The sequence below is a fragment of the Chlorocebus sabaeus genome, chromosome 7 (genome assembly GCF_047675955.1).
Source record: "Chlorocebus sabaeus isolate Y175 chromosome 7, mChlSab1.0.hap1, whole genome shotgun sequence".
NCBI classification, from domain to species: Eukaryota; Metazoa; Chordata; class Mammalia; order Primates; family Cercopithecidae; genus Chlorocebus; species Chlorocebus sabaeus.
The window spans coordinates 63,641,385-63,664,036 of record NC_132910.1 but is presented as its reverse complement, the minus strand read 5'-3'; the positions used below and the strand labels follow the sequence as shown (position 1 = coordinate 63,664,036).

Sequence of the window (22,652 nt, the reverse complement as noted above, 5' to 3'; positions counted from 1 at the left end):
TATGCCACTGGTCGTGGGATTGCCCCACAAGTCTGAGTAAGAACCCCAAGAGCTATTCCTGCTCTCTCTGTGATATATAAAGAGAAGTTTTGCCCTGTGTGAAGGCTTAAGGCTGGAGCTTGAGTTTGTTCCTTCCAATGCCCAGACTTCAGGGTTGATTCCCTCCTCAAGCAGGGGGCAACAAATGGGTAACTTGTTCCCCATATTCATGTAGATAATAGCTCCAACTTTGGGTAATATGTCCCTCCCTAATAAGGGTATGGGACTTTCAGGCATAACAAGAAAGTCATGGGAAAAGATCAAAGTCTCCCAATTACAACTGAGGAGGTGGGAGAAATACCTGGTTACAGGCCATCCTAGGATTCCTCTGATGGTAATGGACCTTGAGGACAGCTGTCCGGGACAGGAGATTAACACTGAGAAAGCTGCGTCAGTGTCCAGGAAGAAGTCAATTTCCTAGCCCTCAATGGTTAAACATACCTAGGGCTCAGTGAGGGTGATGACATGAACTGGTGCTAGCCCCGGGTACCCTCAATCCTGTTGTTGGATCATCTGGTTGGGGGCTTCTGACGCAGAGAACCTTTGTCCTCTGGGGCAGTGCACCTTCCAGTGATTGCCTCAGCATAGCAGACATGGACAAGAGGGCGACTTGTTTCTCAGTAGACAATCTTTTTTTTAAAGTGTCCTAGTAAAGCACACTGATAACAAACCTTACCGGGTGACTGGCCTGCTCCATTTTCTGTCCTCTCTGAACCATCAAGGTTTGTTTGTATGAGAGCCATGACTAAGGCTGAGGCCTTTCTCTGATCTCGCTTTTTCTTTTGGGCCTGTTCCTATTGGTCCCTATTATAGAACACTGAGGTTGCCAGGTTTAATAATGCCTCCAGAGTTTGTTCAGGGTCTAGGGCTCGCTTTTGGAGCTTTCTCCTGATATCTGAGACTGATTGGGAAATAAACTTATCTTTTAGGATCAGTTGATGCTCTAGTGATTCAGGTGACAGGGGAGTATATTTTCTTAGGGCCTCCCATAGCCGCTCAAGGAAGGCAGGAGGATTTTCTTCCTTTCCCTGAGTTATGGTGGACATCATTGAAGAATTCATGGGCTTTTTCCCAATTCTCCTTAGTCCTTCTGGAACACAAGTCAACAGATGTTTACCACTCCAGTCCCCATGATCTGAGTCTAGATCCCAGTAGGGATCCATACTGGGGATGGCTTGCTAATCAGTAGGGAATTTGTCCTTTTTTTGGCTGTCATTCTATCATTTACTTGACTAAGATACCAGGTATCTCCAAATTCTTGGGCTGCAGCTAAAGCCGTGTTCTTTTCATTAAAGGCCAGGGTTTGATCTAACAACAGCATTACATCTCTCCAAGTGAGATTGAAGGTTTGCCCTAGACCCTGTAGGACATCTATGTACCTATCAGGATCATCTGAAAACTTCTCTAGGTCTGCCTTGATCTGCTTTAAATCAGAGCGGGAGAAGAGGACATGTACCCGGGTTGGGCCAAATTCCCCTCCCGCTATGGCTTGAAGGGGACATAATCGATACCCAGGGTTTTTTGTGGTCCTTTAGAGATTTCTTTGCTTGTTTCCTTCTGGGTGGGGGAGATTAGAGGAGGCTTCTCATTCATAGGAAGGGGAGCTATAGGGAGGCTAGGATATGGGGGTAAACTGAGAGGTCTTCCTGTGGGATGTATATTGCAAGCTTTGCATAGTTGTGTATTTTCCTTCAATGAAAAGAAAGCTTGGACATAAGATATTTCACCCCATTTGCCTTCCCTCTTACAGTAAAGGTCAAGCTGCAGGATAGTATTGTAATTTATACTTCCCTCAGGTGGCCATTTTTCCCCATCAGAGAGAGAATATTGGGGCCAGGCCTTAGTGCAGAAAAACAATGAGCCACCTCTTTTTCAGGGTTTGCGGGTCAAATTGGTCGCAATGGCTTAGGATGCATTTCAAGGGTGAGCCTGTTGATGCCTGAGTGTTTCCCATCTGAAAGACAAAACCGCCCATGGTTTTGGTTTGTTTGTTTCTCCCCCTGCCCAAGAACCCGCAATGGTCCCTGGACGCTGCTGAACGGAATAGTTAAGCTCACCGACGCAGCAGCAGAAACACCTCTTGTCTCCTAAAGTGCTGGGATTACAGGCATGAGCCACCGCTCACGGCCTTCATTCCTTGATATGGTGGAATAATATTCCATTATAAAGATATACCACACTTTGTTTAGCCATTCATCAGCTGATGGACATTTGGGTTCTTTCCACATTTTGGCTATTAAGAATAATACTGCTATGAACATTTATGCACAAGTCTTTGTGTGAATGTTTTCATTTCTATTCAGTATGTGTGTAGATATGGAACTGCTAGGTGATATAGAAATTCTATGTTTTAACTTTTTGAGGAACTACCAAACTGTTTTCCAGAGCTGTTGCATGATTTTACATTCCCAGCAACAATGTATTGAGGATTCCAATTTTGCCACACAACTCTTGTTGTCTGTTACTGATTGTAGTTAACCTAGTTTTTGTGAACTCGTGATTTTCATTTTCATTTCTTAATGACTAATGATTGTGAGTATTGTTACAGGTACTTACTGGCTATTTGCATATTTTCTCTGGAGAAATAATAAAACCATTTTAAAACTCTCTCCTGTCACTTATTAATGCAAACATTAGTAGGGGTAGGTATAAAAGTTTTAAAGACATTTTGTGTATGTAATTACAGTTTATTGTTCTCATGTTGACAGCATTTGCTTCTCTATGGCCAGTCTCGAGTAGTTAATGTATAGAAATTACTTATGCTAATCCACGTTAGGAGTGCTGCTTGTCCAGTTTTGCACTTCCTAGACACCCAAATATCCAAGGGTAGAGACTGCTTAGTTCAAATATTTGTAACAATTCCTACATGGGCTTCCTAAGATGTGAGATTATTAAGAAAACAAAGAATATTAGGTGGAAGTAAACACTGTATTTAATTTTCTATATTGTTGAGAAGTAAAATTACATGTAACAACTAATACTGTACAGTGAGAATATTGATATTATTAATTTTAGTTATTTTTTGTTCATGCAGTCACGATTTTTCCATGTTATTGGAGGAATTTTAAAATTTGAAGTTTTATAATTATAAAATTAATACACATTTATTGTAGAAAATTTGAAAACTATAAAAATACAAAAGAGAAAAGAAAAACAAACAGTCTTATTTTTCAGAGGTAACTACTATTAATATATTGGTATGAGTCCTCTTCGTTGTTACAGATATGCATTTTAAAATTATTTACTTTATTGTTTAAACTGGTTTATGCATACACATAAAACAAAATTAAAAGGTTCAAAAGGGCATACAGTGAAATGTAAGTCTCTTTTTACATCATGTCCCAGTTTTCCTACCCAAAGCAACCTCTATTACCAGTATTTTATATAATCTTTGAGATATAGGCACATATACACACGTGTGCGTTTTAAATTCCTCTCTTTTAAGGCATTGATGAGAATTATACATTGTGGATGGTTAAAGACAATGGTCCCTCTTCTGGTCCAATATGGTTTCCTTGTCTTTTTGGGTTGTTCCCCTTCTACTGAGCCTAGTTTGCCTAATATTTTGCAGATTTTTCAGTCCCTTTTTATGTTTCCCAAATTCTCTGTAAGTATTGAATTTTTACAAATGATATTCCTAGGAAACTTTACTTCTACAATATGTTCTATAACATTTCTAGTAGTTATACAAAAAAAAGTTCACGGTTCCCTTAAACTCGCTTGGAGTACTCTATTTTTGTACCTCCACATGGAATGGAGAGCTACTTTAAATTCTGTTTCTTTTGGCAGAAAGAGTAATTTTTTGATTGAGCTTTAGCTAATAATGGATTTTCATGTTTATTTCTGATTTCAGCTACATTATAAACTCTGTAATAGTAATGACCAGGCCTTATACCTTGTATTACTTACAGCATGCAATGCCAGCACTGCTCTGAAGATAGCAGACATTTAATAGTGTTTGTGGACTGAGTGATTAAACAGAAAAAGCAGATCTTCAAACCTTGGCAAGAAAGCAAAAAATGACGCAAAAACAAAACAAAAATTTCAGTACGGAAAACAAATACCAAATGAAATCACAAACTGTTTGTTCCCTTTGCAAGTGTCTGGATAACAAATAGGTGAGAAATTTTTAAAGTTTTATTTATAATTGACACGCAATTGTACATATTTATGGAGTACAGTGTGATGCTTTAATACATATATACATCATACCATGATTAAATCAGGGTATCAGGTATTAAATCAGCACATCCATCACTTTAAATATTTATCATTTCTTCATGGTGATAACATTCAAAATTCTTTCTAGCAATCTTCAAATATACAATGCATCATTATTAGCTATAGTCATACTACTGTGTAATAGAACACCAGAACTCATTCTTCCTGCCTACTTGCAACTTTGTACCTGTCGGTGAATATCTCTCCATTCTCTTCTCCCCTCAAGAAAATGTTTACTTGGAGAAATTATTGGAAAAAGCAATACAAACTTAAAAAAATCCATACTCTTTTTTTTTTTTTTTAATTGTAGGGCTTAAAAAATTTCTACGCAAGTTTATGTGAAAGGAAATGAAGAAAGCAGTGATGGGGCTTGGTGAATACACAATTGCCCTTAGACTGGGATCTGTGCCAAATTATTTAGTTGCAGCTACTATAACCAACTCCCAGGCTGTCCAGAATGTGGCAAAGCCCAGTTGAGCAGGACTGCAAGGCACTTTGGGTTATCACAGAGGGAAGAATTAAGATTTAAGAAATGGTACATTTGGCCCTGCTGTTTGTTTGGTTAGTTAGATTAAAATAGGCATTATTGCCAGCTTGAAAGAAAAAACAAAACAAAACAAAAAACAACCAGCATTGCTCCAGCAGATGCCCCAAGAGGGCTTCAGAAGAACTTGTCTTGGCCTTGGTTTGGAATTGCTCCTCTCCTACCCAGCTTTCTGTTATGTGGGTAGTGAAAGAGTGGCAGGGGTAGGGAACTCTCTGAAAACTATTTCCAGATATTTCAAAATTTAAACTTTTTAAACTAATCCTCGGTATGCAAACAGTTGAACAAATAACAGTATACAATTAGATTCAAAGTAATAGGTAGTGATAGGAAGCTCTTATTTCAAATAGTTTTCAACCTTTGACTGACCGTTCCATGACATTAAGCTCATTTTCCTAACAACAAATTATGACAGCATTTGGAGTACTTCAGGCCCCCATAAAGCAGGTGCGATCTAAAGAAAACAGCTCAACATCTGGGCCTTATTACCTTTTCCATCATCCAGGCATCACCAGGTTTCCCCATCTGCGATCAGGCCTGGTCACTCATGCAGTTTTTATGGTAGCAAATGAAAATAGTTTGGAAATTTCCATCTCGAAGGCCAGCACTTCATGGAAAACCTTAAGAAGTGTTTTATTCATTACTAGAAACTTAGTTTATTAGCATTCTTAGTATGTATTTTTGCAGTTCTTTTATATTTCATTAAATAGATTATCTTTTAAAAAACCATTTTTCTGCTAGGAAGGGAACAGGTAAAACGGAGAGAAAGTTAATGCACTGAATGTATAAAATAGCATGGGTCCAAAACGATCATCTTTCATTACTACCTTGTACAGGGACTACATTCTAGAAGATAAATTAAGCAAAAACGATGAAATGAAAACATATGCCTACCAGAGATCAACACTGTCAACACCTTACTATGTTTCCTGGAAAATATACGTAAACATTAAAAATATATAAACATAAGAATGCATAATAAATATAAATATATATATTTAATAAAAATCAAGATGTTTTTTAACCCTAGCCAATAATGTTTTAACCCTTTGAGAGTCAGACTAAATTGGCATTTACAAATAGAGAAACCAAGGCATGATGCAATTTCTAGAGGACAAGAGTCAAGTATAGACTGCAAGTGACACACTTTTGTCCTTGGTTATGTCACCTGTTCAATGTACAGATCTTCCGCATAATCACTGTTGAATGGTTAGAGTTGCTGACCTTCAAAAAATGATAGAGAATATATGGGACATATTTAGGCAGAAATGTTTTCAAATTCATGTAAACTAGAAGAACTCTTCGTGAGAGGGCAAACAGGCGTTGCTGTCAGAAGAAGTTATCAAGCTTGTAAAGCCCCACACTCCAGAGAGTACCCAGCACGTGTTATTTTCCCCTGAGGAGAACCTCTGGTGATATGCAGATATATTAAAGATGCTCCGTGGTTGGGCATGAACGCAAATGGAGGTTGCCAGGCTGCAGGACTCATCTCTACATGCTTCCTTTCCAGGGTCCTCTAAGGCCACAGAGCAATATTAATACCAACCTAAGATGTCTTTCTGGAAAGACTTTCTAAGATGTTTCCAGCCGAAGAACTCCCTTATGGATTGACTGCTTCTGAGACCAAGCCTGTTTTGGGGTTGGTGGGAAAATGAGGCAGTGTTCCAGGCTGGTCTGTCCCGAGCAGATCAGAAGACTCACTGGTGGTAAGTGAGTCTCTTGTGGTAAGAGGTCCTCTTCAGGACCTCTGAGCCAGAGGATTCTAACGCAGTCACAACTGTATAGTGAACGCATATGATAGTAACAACTGAAGCATACCCTGAGAATGACTCTGTATGGCAGACGCACCTGAATGCATGTTCTGAGCTAGGGAATCTGGGTGTGGCCAGCGTGAAGATTTGTTCCTTTTCTATGAGAAACACCTGAGCCCCCAGCCCATCTTGTGGAACACAGGCCATACAGGGGGTCCAGGTCCTAAGTTTTGGGCTGAATGAAGGTTGCCAGATGGAGGTCGTTAGGAAGAGTGCTAAGTGAAAATGCTAAACCACATGCCTTTTGCAAGCAGTTGCGGTTCTCCTGCCTTGCCCGCTGCTACTAGATTCCTTCCCCTGTATGTAAGCCCCCAATAAAATGCATGTCTTGTTTGCTGGCTCTGGGTCTCTTCTTTGGCCTCTTGAACCTGGTGCCATCCCCAGTGGTATCCACAGGGGTTCAGGCACAGCAACAGCTTGTCAACTTCTAGGGTATTTTGGAAATATCCTGGGAGTCTTCCTGGGATTCACAGATGGACCAAGGATCCCACACCCAGGAGGAACTTCTAGGAGTATATGTCAAACTCAAAGACTCTTTTGGGTGTGAGCTAATTGATTTCTATTAGGACATTTAGATTCCTATTCTTTCTCCCTCACCTAAGAAATTATTAAACATAAATACAAAGCTCACATGAAATTCTCCCTTATTAATTTGTTCATGCAATTATTTATATCTATCAGTATAAACTTGTAGATATTTATTTTAATATGTTTAATATGTCATAGAGCGATAATTTTTCAAAGGAGTATTAATGTGAATTTTATACTGCTGCTTTGAAATGTATAAAAAGAAGAGGGTGAAAAAGTCATTAGGAACTCATGTTGTCTCATAGCGCAAATGAATATTTATATAGAAAAGGAGATAATATGTGGTTACTGACATGACTAAGGGTTAAAGTGGAATTTGTTAAAATTATTATTTTTTTTTTGAGATGGAGTCTTGCTCTGTTGCCCAGGCTGGAGTGCAGTGGCGTGATCCCAGCTCACTGCAACCTCTACCTCCTGGGTTCAAGCAATTCTCCTACCTCAGCCTCCTGAGTAGCTGAGAGTACAGGCATGCGCTGCCACGCCCAGCTAATTTTTGTATTTTTTTTTTTTTAGTAGATATGGGGTTTCAGCATTTTGGCCAACCTGGTCTCGAACTCCTGACCTCAAGTGTTCTGCCTGCCTCAGCCTCACAAGGTCCTGGGATTACAGGCATGAGCCACCACACCCGGCCTAAAATTATTTTTTAAGTAAGTGTTTAGTAATGCAGATAATTAAATTTTTGCAACAGAAAAATTGCAAAGATTATAGAGAGGGTTCCTGTCTATCCAGCATACAGTTTTTCCTGTTGTTAATATCTTATGTCTACGTACATACTTATAGTACATTTGCTACAACTAAACCAGTATTGATACGTTATTATTAATCAAAGCCCATATTTCTTTTAGAATGCCTTACCTTTTCCTAAAGTTCTTTTTCTGTTTCAGAATCCTATCTAGGATACCACATTACATTTAATCATAATGTTTCCTTAGTCTTCGCTGGTTTGTGACAGTTTTTCAGACTTGTTTTTGATGACCTTGACGGTTTTGAGGTGTACTGGTCAGATATTTCATAAAATGATCCTCAATTTGGGTTTGTCGATGTTTTCCTCATGATTAGCCTGGGGGTATGGTTTCTGGAGCAGAAGACCACAGATATAAAGTGGCATTCCCATAACATCCTCTCAAAGGTATATGCTATCAGCGTGACTTATCACTGATGATACCAAGCTTGATGACCTGGCTGAAGTAGTATTTGTCAGGCTTCTCCCCTACCAAGCTACCCTCCCTACTGCCTTCAGTTCTGTATTCTGTGGGAAGTAATTCTCATGGATTAGGGAGTTGTGCTCCACCTACCTGAAGGCGCAGTAGCTATATAAATTCTTTGGAAATTCTTCTGTGTAAGAGATTTGTCGATTCTCCCTTATTAATTTGTTTATGTAATCATGTATTTCTATCCGGATAAACTCGTGAATATTTATACTTCGGGTTACAATTCAATACTACTTTATATATTTTGTTGCTTAAATTGTTCCAGCTTTGGTCTTTTGGAACCTCCTTCAATTGGTGTGCTCTCTCTGTCTCTCTCTCTCGTGTGTGTGTGTGTTTGTGTGTGTCGTGTGTGTGTTTGTGTGTGTCTGTGTGTGTCTGTGGAGAGAGAGAGAGAGAGAGAGAGAGAGAGAGAGAGAGAGAGAGAGAAAGAGAGAGAATGTTTTAGCATTCTTTACTTTCCAGGCTCATCTTTCATGTTCCCTGTGTAGTCCTAGAATCAGATATTTCTCCAGGGAACCTTGATTACCCTTATTACAGAACGGTATTAGAAACAAAGAGATGGGTGCTGATGTGCTAGTGGGATGGTGGTGTTTCTAGGCCCTGTCAACTTGGAAAGATATGAGCAGTATACTAACCCTTTGTATACATACAAATCTATAATTATTTCTGTATTTATCCATCTGTATCTATATTAAGCTAAAGATGAATTCATTCTGATGCCCCATGCTCTATATTTAAAGAAAAAAGTTAGCAGCAGATGGTGTGTCATAGAATTGCATTTCAGTTTGAGAATTCAGCAGTGCCACTTTTCCTGGTATGAACATTTCTGAAAGTCATTGATGAAGAGAAATGACTCATCTGGTAAAGAAAATAATCCCAATAGCAGTTTCTTGCTTGATTTGGCAGAAAAGAAGGAGCATCAGTAAATGGTGCCAGTAAAGCACCTGTAATTTAAAACGAATTTTATAGCCTAGGTCTTTTTGTTTCTAAGTCTTTCTGCCATTGCAAAAGTAATGTCTTCTTTGTTAGCCTAGGGCTTTTGCAAGCCAAGTTAGTGGACGAAAGCCTGTCTCATTGACAGTCAGTGATATGGTAAGGGAAGGAAAACACAGTATATTTCCATTACAGAGAGGTGACTGTGAAGATCAGGTATTTAGGAATGGAGTTCTCAAGAAATGTTGCTCACAATTTGAAAAATGGAGAAACGCCTGGAGAGCTGTATGGGCCAACATCAGCTCTATCTGAGCGTCTTATAAAAATATCTGAAAGCATAAACTGACAGTTAAGGAAAATGTGGGAGAACCAGTTTTGAAGTGCACTGAGAGATGGCACTAAAGATATGCCATAACTTTTCATAAACATCTGATTTGTGAAACTTCCACTTTTCAGGTAGGAAGAAATACTTGAAAGAAAAGGAAATATGAAAGGGAAGTCCAGGAGGGAACAATGTAACTGAAGGTTTGCTAAAATAGAAAAAGACTAATTAAAATCGTAATATGCGTCTGGCATGTTTTCAGACTAAAAAGGTAAGACTTTATGAACATATTAAAAATACATATTAATACATATTAATCACCATTCCTGGCTTATATTACCTACGTGTATATAGAATGTATCCACATGTTTTGATGTGGGCTGGATATTTTGTGTGAGGGTACTAGTATAGGTTATACATTTTGAATACAGGTTATTCTGGGTACAATTATATTTATCTTGGCCAAACATTTTTAAGTGTGTATTGACAATATAGCACAGACAAACAAATTAATATGAAATTTCATTTTAAAATCAAAGCAAGATACATGTTATTCTATAAACATACCCTAATACCATTGACTTATGAAATGGAGGAAAATTTAGAGCTAAGTATTTTCAGAATTGATATCGTTTTGTAAATGTTCAAACCCATAGCAGAATCGTGTGTGAATTGTTGAGTGTGGTTCTGCACCTAAGTTTTCCAAGGCAAAGAGGCAACAGAAAGTGCATGGTATTGTGGCAAATAGAGGCTTAAAGAGAACAATGCATCTTGTTAAAGAAAGTATGGTTGCACAAAGCACATTTTATTTCTGTTCATTAAATTGTTGACTTATTTCTTATTTTTATGATCATTTTAACTCATGAAGCACTCATAGTTGAAATAAGAGATTTCACAAATATTTCAATCATGAATGATTGGGAACAGAAGAGCAATGTAATAGAATTCCCTTGTATTTATCTTTTGTCAACAGTGAAATAACTAAACCTTTTGTGGCTCTCACTATATGAGCTTTCCATGGGTAGTGAAGAAGGTCATCTCATCTCTCATGTGTGAATGTTTAATGATAACGACTAGCATTTATTGAAAGCTTGCTATATGCAAGGCACTATGATAAGATACCCAGTAAATTATGCTGTCATAACAATTACCCCATTTTACAGACGAGGGGCTTGAAGTTTAAAAAGATGTATTACTTGTACAAGTTCTACACCAAGTAAATGGCAGAACCAAGTCTTAAATTCAGGTATGACACAAAGAGGACCTTTTCATCTGGAAGTTTGTTTGGACGTTATTCTAAAATTTTCCTATAACTGAAGAGGAAAAGCATGCCTCAACACTACTATAGTTTTTGTGCATAATTGCGTTGGGGTCATTGTCTTGCTTGATCATGCCCACTCCTAAGACTCTATTAGGGAGCCCCCAAAATATTCTGGACTAAGACTGTAGAAAGCTCTTGAGTGCTTACTGAATTACCAAATCTGGCTTATGAGACCCTGTGTTCTAAAAATAAAAAGTCAGAATTAGAGCCAAATCTCCAAGTCATAAATCAGTTCCAATAGTGCGTTGGGATGGGGGCACAGCATGTGATTTCTTTGAAGTGAGTTCTTCTCTGCCGTTCAAGATCGTATTTCGAACATGCTCTAAAAGTTTGAGGATTAAAACTGCTTTGTGAACTCGGGGAGGGGACCAGAAAGCACAAATCAGAGTTCTGGAAAGACTTACCTACGTCTGTGCTTGAACCTATCCAGTTCCCATGACATGCCCTAACGATGGTTTGTCTTGGTATCTCGTGAGGCCCCATCTGGCAGACTTATTAGCTTAAATACTGGTCTATGCAGTTTATATGTACAAAATGTCATTGACTTCCTACTCCTAGCTTTAAGTAATGGGCTTTCTTGTCAACTTTTTTTTTTTTTTTTTTTTTTTTAAACCCATTCCTAATAGAGGCAAGCCATTTTTGGCTTCTGGACATACTATTAAGTCAACCAAAGCTTCATCATAACTGAAGACTGGATCTCATGGTAGAAGCTAGGCAACACAACAGACTAAAGGTGTAGGTATTCCCCCAGTTTGTTTTTGTTTTTGTTTTGAGATGGAGTCTTGCTCTGTCGCCCAGCCTGGAGTGCAGTGGCGGGATCTCGGCTCACTGCAAGCTCCTCCTCCCGGGTTCACGCCATTCTCCTGCCTCAGCCTCTTGAGTAGCTGGGACTATAGGCGCCCGCCACCAAGCCCGGTTAATTTTTTTGTATTTGTAATAGAGACGGGGTTTCACCGTGTTAGCCGGGATGGCCTCTATCTCCTCACCTCGTGATCCGCGCTAGCACCTAGGCCTCTCAAAAGTGTTGGGATTACAGGCGTGAGCCACTGCTCCCGGTCAGTATTCCCCCGAGTTTTAAGCCATCTTAGTCAATGAGTTTATGATTTAAATCAGTGATTTTCATACGGTACTCTGAAGACTAAGGTTTTTGGAAGTGACTCAGGTACCATGGAGGGCAAGGTGAGGAAAGAATGAATTCTATAGTAGATGCTACATTGTGCTGCTCAAATCCTCCTTCAGAACCGAAGGGTTTATTTTGATAGCTGCTGGGAGTGCCGCTTGATAATCCCCAGCTGTCAGTTCTCCCTGGGAATTGCTTTTGCAGAAGAAAGCTGTCTTCTCCCAGCATGAAGCAACTCTGAGGGATCATCCTAGCTTCAGACCACTCCATAGAGTTGTGGCCCTGTTGTGACTATATTGCCTAAACCCCTCTGTCCAGTCTTGCATCTTTTACTTTCCTTACAGGTGCCAATCCCAGAGCACTCCCTAGTAGATTTTCTGCATGCTAATTTCTTCCAAGTCTGCTTCCCAGGGAATTTTGACCTACCGCAAAATCAATCATAGCAGCTCTTTTATCATATAAATGATATTTAGGTATCCTATATGTGATATTTGTGTAAGATTTTATGTAAACTAAATTTAAAAATCTTTGAAAGCCACTGATCTATTAAACAAATGCTTCACCTCATACGAAAAATCATCATTAGAGTTTTGCGAAAGACGATTTTATTTAGGTTCATCTCTCCAAAGTAATACCCAGGGAGGGTGTTTTCCTTTTGTAACTGTTTCTTCTTAACCTTTGTTTGTATCTTCTGTTTACATACATACTCTTGTGCCCTTTAAGACAGAAAATATATTAAAAAATTATGACATTAGGTCCTTCAGAAGTAGCCTGCTGTGGCTACCTGGTGCTGTGGTCTCATGGAAAAACTAATCATGACTATTTTTAGAATTTTATACCTAAACAATGAAGAAAACATTAAAAACAATCATGACAGACCAGGGAAGGGCATTCAGTAGATGGTACATATTTTCAAATATGGATAATGTCATTACATATCCTGCTACTCCCAGAAAAATCTCTTAAAGTTTTTGTCTTAACTGTGGTATTAGTAAGTACATTGTATATAAAATTTTCTTAAACAACCTCACATTAAAAATATACTATAAACTAGCCTCTTATAATACTGGGGGAAACCAATAGCAAAAAAGGTCCATGGTTTTATGATACAAGTTACTGTTTTCGGTGGTGTTTTGGAAAACCGGCAAGGAAATTTCCAACTAAGTCGATGAAAGATTAAATGATAAACTTTAATTGCTGAAAAGAAAACTCAAATTTAATAAACATAAATGTGATTTGGATCCCTAGCAGGCTTCTGCAGAGTTTATTAGATAATTCTAACTTACACAATAGTCAAGGCAACAGAAAGAAGAAAAATATAGCTTGGAGGCAGAGATTGGTCTTGATCTTGGTTTTCCCACTTTTCCTTTCCTGGGAAGCCATACACGTCAGGTCTTGGCATTCTGTTCCAGCAATAGGGATGAGGAAAAAAGATAACCTCTGTTCACCCTCAGGTGTGTTGTTGCTTTGGTCATTCCAAACTGGATGTGGCAGCCATTATCTGATAAGTAGAACATGTGATAGGGACTGGGAAGAGACACTCAGAAGGTAGAGTTGTAAAAGAGTATTATTTATTAGAAAGAATAACAAAGTATAGACATGCCATTTAACACATATGTCTGGGCTACTAGGACACTGTAATAGTGAATTTCTTCTGCAGCCTAAAATACCACGCTTAAATACTTGAGAATTTTTGCTCACAAAAAAGCTTAAGAGTTGTTTTTTTTTTGTTTTTTTTTTGTTTTTTTAAATTAAAATGTAGGCCAGGCGTGGTGGCTTACGCCTGTAATCCCAGCACTTTGGGAGGCCGAGGCAGGCAGATCACAAGGTCAAGAGATCATCCTGGCCAACGTGGTGAAACCTCATCTCTACTACAAATACAAAAATTAGCTGGGCATGTGCCCGTAATCCCAACTACTCCTGCTGAGGCAGGAGAACTGCTTGAACCCAGGAGGCGGAGGTTGCAGTGAGCCAAGATCGTGCCACAGTCCTCCAGCCTGGCAACAGAGCGAGACTTCACCTCAAAAAACAAAACAAAAAATTAAAATATAGTAAATAAAGTTCTTTTAAAAAATACTGAACACATGTGAAGTTTTGGTAGTATCAGTGACCATATGTATTGCAAAATATCCTTTTTGGAAAAATAGTGAATCAACAAAACACAACACTGAAAATACATTTTCTCCTAAAATACATGAGTGTATAGTGGAAATATTGTATATATATTTCCAAATAACAGCAACATTCTTTTATCAAAAGTGAATAACTTTACAAATTATTATGTATACATCAATCCATGCTCTTTGTGAAAGTACAACTACTCTAGATCTTTTTTGTTAATGGTCTATATGGAGACCATGAGTAGATGAAGTGAGTTTACTTATTTGATAAATATTTTGAAGGCCTATTATGTCCCAGGCATTGTGTTAGGCACTAGCAATGCAATGACAGACATGTTCTCTTTCCTTGTGAAGCCGATTGATTAATGGAAGAAGCTGACAAATAAGCTATTGCAATATAGCATGAGAAGTGCTGACCTGGAAAGTACAGGGTTGCACATAATGAGAAACCAAGCTATAATGAAGAACCAAAACTGGATTTAAAGGATTCAGAGAAGTTTCCCTGGAGGACATGATGTCTCACTTGAGGTCTTAAGGCTGTGTAGATGTTGGCCAATCTGGTGGGGAGCAGTTAAAGAAGGTAAAGCATGTACAAAGTTCTAGAAGTAAGAAAGCATGTCTCATTAAAGAAACTGGGGAAAAGTTCAATATAGTTGAGTCTTGGAAATGGAGAGTGGCAGTATAGACAGATGAGGTATGCAATAACCAGTATGTGAAGAGCCTTGTAAAACATGTTAAGGCATAAGGACTTTATCATAATGAAAACAGAAAGCCACTGAAGATTTAGGCCAAGGATATCAGAATCATATTAGAATAATGCTTTAGAAAGATCTGTAACTAAAAAGTGGAAAATGAAGGTAGGGAGGCTAATCAGGATTCTCAGCATGCCAGGTGAGATGATGGTAGAATGGACTAAGTTAGTGATGCTAGGAATGAAGAGAAGTAGAAAGATTAAATTTTTAGAAGTAAAATAGACTTGGTAATTGGTTACATGTAGGTAGTGTAGGAAATACAGACTCAAGGATGTCACCTACAACTCCTGCTTGATCTGTTAGGGAAAGGATTGTGTCATTTGCTGAAATGAGAAACAGGAATTAAAGATTTGGGAGAAGGATCTGAGCTCTTGTTTGGACATGCTGCATCTCGGGTACTATGGGATAACCAAGTGCAAATAAATATTGGGCAAGCAATTGAACATATGAGTCTTAAATTCTGTACAGTGCTCTGATCTAGAGATGCAAATTGGGGAGCTGTTAGGGTGCAAATGGTAACTCTGCAGCCATGGGAGTGGTGACATTGCCGAGTTGCTGTGTGGAGTGATGTGAGAGCAGGCTGTTGGACTGAACTCCCAACGCATACCAAAAATTAAATGTTGGGTAGAGAAACAGGAGTTGCAAATGACCTCAAATCCACCAATACTCCTGAAGCCATAGTTTGTAAATAAGTTTATATTCTTTTTGGCCAACTCTATTACCAGGCATGAAAATCTTATTTAATTTTTTCTTGTTTTTTTTTGAGATGGAGTTTCGCTCTTGTTGCCCCGGTTGGAGTGCAATGGTGCAATCTCGGCTCATCGCAAACTCTGGCTGCCGGGTTCAAGCGATTCTCCTGCCTCAGCCTCCTGAGTAGGTGGGATTACAGGCAAGTGCCACCACGCCCAGCAAATTTTGTATTTTTTTTTTAGCAGAGACGGGGTTTCTCCATATAGGTCAGGCTGGTTTCAAACTCCCGACCTCAGATGATCTGCCCACTTTGGCCTCCCAAAGTGCTGGAATTACAGCTGTGAGCCACCACCCCTGGTCGTCTTGATTTTTTGCTTCTTCTCCCTTTAATTGTGAAGTCATAAATTGGCAATGAGAGCATTGAAAAAGCCTGAAACTAATAAACATTTGTGAAGTACTATTAAAACATCATCTATGAACCACACAAATAGCCTTTGATTGCTCCATACCTGGCTTTGACTATTTTGAGCTTTCTATATTACAACAGATCTTTACTTACACTGTAATTTTTCCTCTATCAATCTGCAACTTTCACCTTTCCTGATTGCCTGGAGAGTTTTTAGTGGATCTGCAGCTTGGTAACAGCCTAGAGAGATTTTCTGTGGTCAAAACATGATTAAACAGAGATTTGTTGGTCAGAAGACAACCATGGACCATAATACCCACAAGGGAAAGATCCAGATGCAGTTTTGGGTGGGGGATTTACCTCATATGCTTTATTTCACAAAATGTGTTCTGTTCCTTACTTTCATATCTGTAGGAATAGACATGTGAATGTGGCCTCTAGGGTGTGCTGATGTATGTTTAACAGCTGGCTTTGAAGGGAAAATAAAAGATCTGATTTGTAGTGTTTCCTAATTTTTTTGGTGTAAATACTCCCACCATGCCCAATTTCAAACTACCAACTTGACAGCACTGAAGCCAGAAAAAATGTTCACAGTTGGCTCTTGTAAGCCGGTGCAAGCTCGCTCTAGCACACTACTGGACTAAGAATGATCTGCCTGTAGCCAGGAATGGGAAAATACCCATTAAGGGAAAATACCCATAAAAATACCCATTAAGGAATGAGAGAACAGAATTCTACAAAATACAGTCTTTACTTTAAGAAAAATGGATTTACTCATCTACAGTCTGTTTATCTGTAGACTTTGATCTTTTTTTTTTTGAATTACAGGCTGGCCATATGAGTATGCATTATATAATAACCTTAGCATTGTAACTTCTATTTCTTTATTGATAAGCAATAACAGTTTCTAAAACTGGCTTGTATTTGTGATGAGAATAATTTTCAATCTAATTCCTTTTTTTTTTTTTGAGATGGAGTCTTACTCTGTTGCCCAGGCTGGAGTGCAACGGCTCGATCTCAGCTCACTGCAAGCTCCGCCTCCCGGGTTCACGCCATTCTCCTGCCTCAGCCTCCTGAGTAGCTGGGACTACAGGCGCCCGCCACCATGCCTGGCTAATTTTTTGTATTTTTAGTAGAGACGGGGTTTCACCATGTTAGCCAGGATGGTCTTGATCTCCTGACCTCGTGATCCACCCACCTTGGCTTCCCAAAGTGCTGGGATTACAGGTGTGAGCCACCATGCCTGGCCCAATCTAATTCTTTATACCATGAACCAAATAAATTACCAGTTTTATTTCAGGATATTAGTATAATCTGCATTCTATTTCATAAAAGAAAATATTTTATTTCCATTACATAGGCAAAGTTTGTTTTTTCTCATATATTTGATGGTATACTGTACTAACAACCAATAATATATGTAGAAAGAATAACAGCAAAATATCTTATTTCTTTATATAATTTAATATATACCCTATTAACACCAGTGTGCTGATGCATAGTATTGATAGTATACTAAATAGTTACTATTAAAAATTACTTTAAAAATGTTTTCAACATTAGGTACTGGTGGAACCAGAGCTATTATTTTGTACATAGTATTGTTTATGTGTTCCAAAGGAAAAGTAAAATTTCCAGTAGCATTAGAAAAAAATGTACTTATATTTTATGTAGATATACAAAATCTCATGATGCCTACTGAAAACCTCACAATTCTACTGTGCACTAATAAAAACACCTTTTCAAACAACTTTCACTTATACTGAGTTCATAAAGGTTACTATAAAAATATTGCAAACGCAATAAAAACACAATATCGTACAAAATCTTTTGCTTTTTAAAAGTCAAATTTCAAAAGGCCTGTATTTATATAAATGCACAATACTTTTTAGTGACCCCGACTAACATTTTTGTTTAGGATTATCTGATTTTAGAAATCTAAGTTGAATGTTCTTCCTTATTTTCTGCTTCAGAATGAGAAGACACTGAGAATGCACAGAGTTTTAGAAATAAGATTCGGTAAAAGCTTTAAAAAGTGGAATAGCAAGCACTCTACATGTTTTACTTGTTGCCCTACCAAAGATAAAAATGCCTGACTGCCCCAATTTTCTGAAATTTAACTTGAATTCTAAATGATCTTAACTACCTCTTTCCTTTATAGTCTTTGAGATGAAAGTGTAAAGATTTTAGGTTCTCTAACAAAATCCAAAATATCACTAAAGCCATTCCCCATTTTCAAATATTTAAAGAAATGCAAATTTCAATATAAAACCTAAAAATGCTGAATTAAGACACCTTAATAACATGGCTAGCCAATTGCTGACATGACTTTAGCCTTAGAAAAATATTATCAAAATTGGCTAAGTTCCAAATTTAAGCATTTAGTTTTATACTGTTAATATTGTACTTTCTGATATAGATATCAAAGAAAAATGATCTGATTTTTTCTTGAAAACAACAGTAAAATATAATTTGTTTTTGTGAAAAAATCCATGTCAAGATAGGAAATACATTGTTTTAAAACTTAGAATAATTGTTATGAAAGAACTATAAAATTATAAATTTCTAAAAAATATATACTGAAAATGTCTCTCTAGGAAAAAATATGCCACTTGTTAGACACAAGAAAATATGGCATTAGCATAGGGTGAAGTCAACTAGGCTATGAGACTTTAAAAACTCACAAAAAGTAGCACCAAAATTGTCTGAAACTTCAAATGATATACTCAAGTAGGTCTAGGTCCCAATGTTACATTTTTTAAAAGTTATATTTAACCTGGGAACTTTCCCCAGCAACAATAAATATATTATTTTCAACCCTTAGAAAACATTCTATCTTTACTGATTCTCATCACAATCTTAAGGTAGTGTATGCTAATTATCATTTACCTTAGTTTAGGCTGGGTAGGTACAACTGAAATCCAAATATTTCCCAAATAATATGGGATTATTTGGTGGGGAGGGTTAGTGGGGAGCAGTTTTCTAAGTGAAACTTACTTGTAGCTTATTTCATCCTTTTTCTTCTAAAATGTTTTATTGGAACTCTTTATAAGAACTAGATTGCTTGATTTGAATTCCATGTCCTGTTATTTTCCCTGTTCACTTTCTGGTGGTGTTAGTTAAGATTTGGCATGGGGATAGAGGTGTATAAAGGGGACAGAGATCATAGTAGTAAAACAAGAGTTTTGAATAAGCTAATGTATATTCAAAATATATATTCAACCCTGATATGATCAAGAGTTTAGTTTTAAGTAACATCCATGTATAAATTTACTTACAAAACATCCAGCACACAATTTGAAACAAGGCAAACTTTTTCGGTTGTCAAAAAATGAAACATATAACTTCTTCAATTACATATATGGCTACCAAATGTCAAACAATTCCATTCAGCCATGTTTTACTGTTGCACATAAATAATAACAAGGCAAAGAACAGAAACTAGTCCAAGGGCTTGCAGGCCAAGGAACCACAGCATAACCCAAAAGAAAATGACTATTACTGGTTCCACAATTCGTTCTCCAAAATACATCCTTGTGAAGCCCATGTTGATAAGGTTTTTGTTCAGTTCACCAAAAAGTGTTCCCATTTTCTTGTAGTCATCTCCAACAGGCTCACCAGTGTGGTTTTGTGAATCTTCAACATCCTTAAAAAAAAAAAAAAAAGACAAAACATGAACATGAGAAATATGTAAAGGTCTTTAAGAACCTTAGTTCTTCATCTCCCAAAGTGCTGGGCATACTTGTGATAATTATTCTATAAGTACCTGTTAACTTAATACAATGGGAATGTTCTTTTTGATCCTGGAATTGCACAAAAATGGCTGCTTAAGTGAAGAACCATGTTTGTATTTCTCTTGTGAGTGACCATGATTTCAGAACACCCTTTTCTGCCACTGTCCTGTTTTATGAGGCAAGGCCTGATTGCTCTGTCCTGGTAAGATTCTTTTTTAGACGGTTTCTTTGACTCTAAGACTTTAAGAAACCGAGCCTCAGCTGACCAAAGCATGTTTGCTGTTACTATAGAGCAACCCTCAGCCACTACTGCTGTGATCTTTGTCTTAAGCTCAGCTAAGCAGACTTCAGAGCAGGCCCTTGCATAGTTTCCTGTTCATTATACAGACACCCTAAGTGGCTCTTATTAATTTCATCAGGAGAAACAAATAGTTTTAATAAATGTTTTTTTTTTTTTTACAATAAGACCAAATGTCTACCCAGTAGTTAGTATCCCAGAAAATGTCTACATGCACCCAATTATACATACCAAAAGTATTATTTCTATTATCTGCCAGTCATATTACAATTAAGGCCATGACAGTAAGCTACTGTCTCTTGGCTTCAAACCGACTCTTTGGAATTCTGCAAGCATTTCTGGCTCCCTGTTAGGCTCTGCCAATACAGGGACCAGCGTGATACTTCACAAGTAGAGAAGGAAGAAGGAATTTGCTGTTTCCTTCAGATGGGTTTCTTAATTCTGTTAAGTCTCACTCTAGCAACAATTCTTCACTCTGACAGCAATAGTGCCTGCTAGTAGTAACAGCTGATTGCAATTTGGAGGTTTTCCAACACTTGTAGAACCAATCTCAATGTGCCTTCTTGAGATGCCAGCACCAATTACTGGGTGCTTCGTCCTCAGATACCTGGTTCCCAGGTCTACAGGCTCCCTCCTCTGAACTCAGAGAAATCAGCACCAGGCAAGCAGTGACCTTGGCCTCCCAAAATGTTGGAATTACAGTCATGAGCCACCGCACCCGGCTTATTTTATATAATTAAAAAAATTACTTTTGGATTTTCACTTCTATCAGAAAAAGACAGAAAAACAAAATGTTGTAGAGTTATCTAGGGAGTTCACGTCCAGGCTGCAACACTTAAACTAGCTGAGTGACATGACCTTAGCCAAATTACTTCACTTTTTCTGAACTTCAGCTTTCTAATCCATAAAATGATTTATGTGATCCTTTTTTGATACTGATAGTTTTCTCTTAAGTTATAATTTGTGGATCTTTTTTTTTTTTAATTGATTTCTAAATTATTTTTTTCTTCACTGATATATTACGATTGGGTCAATTTCATGTTTCTTGTACTTTGATATGATCTATAACAATATACTACATTAAAAAAAAAAAAAAACCTTGTTCTTGCCTAACATTAAAGCTTTCTTTTCTTTAGGGTAGAACTTGAAGAGTCCTCGATTTAGTATGTAATTCTGCTGATCCCTCATCCCTCTCTGTTTCTCCAGTGTTTAGCATGTTGATACTAGTTCTGGCCCTTTTATTCTTCATTTCTTACTAAAGTTCTTAAAAATCTTTTTTTTTTTTTTTTTTTTTTTTTTTTTAACTCTTCCCAATTTCTTGTAATCTATGCACTCACTGTACTTTGGGGTTTTTTTGTTGTTACTGAAGCTTTTTAAGACTTTTTTTTTTCAGTATTTTTGTGGTTTTAGTATGAAGAAAGTACCCTAATCTGGATATGGTAGGTACTGTCTGAAGGTTTAAATTCTTTGTAAAATAAATAAAATCTACAAATGCTTGTGGGGTTTTCAGGGGAAGAAGGAGGTGTGGCAACACTTAAATCAAAATAGAGAGTTAGTAAATCAGGCCAGGTGAGGAGACGGCAATGCTCACATTATCTCAGATCTTGAGAACAGCTGGTGGGATTGAGACTGGAAGCTGAAGACCCAGTAAGGACAGGTCTGGGAAAGCTGTGGCTGTTGCCGCCTGCTTCTTCTTCTTTTTAATTACAAAAAATTTTAAGCACACACAAAACTAGAGAAAATAGTATAATAAACCTACATACCTATCAACCAGATTCAGTAATTTCTAAAACTTTGCCACCTTACTGAAATACTTCTTAATCTGGGCAATCTAACAAAGAAGAAAAACGTTTAAAAAAATCACTAGACTAATGCCTAAAAGTAACATATCTTCACAAATGAAATTCTGTAGAAACATCAAATATATCCAGCAATGAATTGGATAGGGGGTTCAAACAACCCTAAAGGAAGACATTTAAGAATGTGGAAAAGTTATCAGTTTCCAGGCAGGCAAAAGAAGAAGAAGAAAAAAAGAATGTGGAGAAGGAAAATAAGCACTATTCTTCAATCAGTGAGATTATAGTCAATCTCATTACAGTATTTTATGTATCTAGGCTATCCTCTCAAATAACACAGTTCTAAAGGATACAAAGACTGGTGTGTTGGTAAATGTTTAACAATGGGCTTTGTTGGGGGTTGGGGAAAGCTCTATTTTACAGTGTTTGCCAATTCTGTTGTGATTTCCAGTTTCTGTAGTGTTAGTACTTCCACTGTGGCCAATTTCAAACTATTAACAGCCAGTTCACAAAGTTCCTGAACATTTAACAACTTGCTCTTTGAGGACTGGTAGGAGCCAGCACCAGCACTTCACTGTAGGAATAAGAGATACTTGAAATAAGTTGAGGTAAAGAACTGCATGGTTACAGTTGATGAGTTTGATCCCTCCCTTCTTTCTGTCAATTGGTGCGTTTCTATGTTTTTTTTTTAAGTTCCCAAAATTGACAAGCTGAGATAATTAAGTAGAATTAACTCATTACAAATA

At 37.6% G+C, this 22,652-nt stretch overlaps 1 protein-coding gene across 1 annotated transcript in view; it reads right to left on the bottom strand.

Moving 5' to 3' along the window:
* Positions 1 to 19,367: 19,367 nt before the first annotated feature.
* The window catches only part of FAM241A (family with sequence similarity 241 member A), a 37,793-nt gene continuing 34,508 nt past the window's right edge, over positions 19,368 to 22,652 (bottom strand). The window contains exon 2 of the mRNA XM_007999552.3: positions 19,368 to 19,724. Within this exon, the coding sequence (XP_007997743.3) occupies positions 19,479 to 19,724 (246 nt within the window). The 3' untranslated portion in view covers positions 19,368 to 19,478. The remainder of the gene's footprint in view (positions 19,725 to 22,652) is intronic.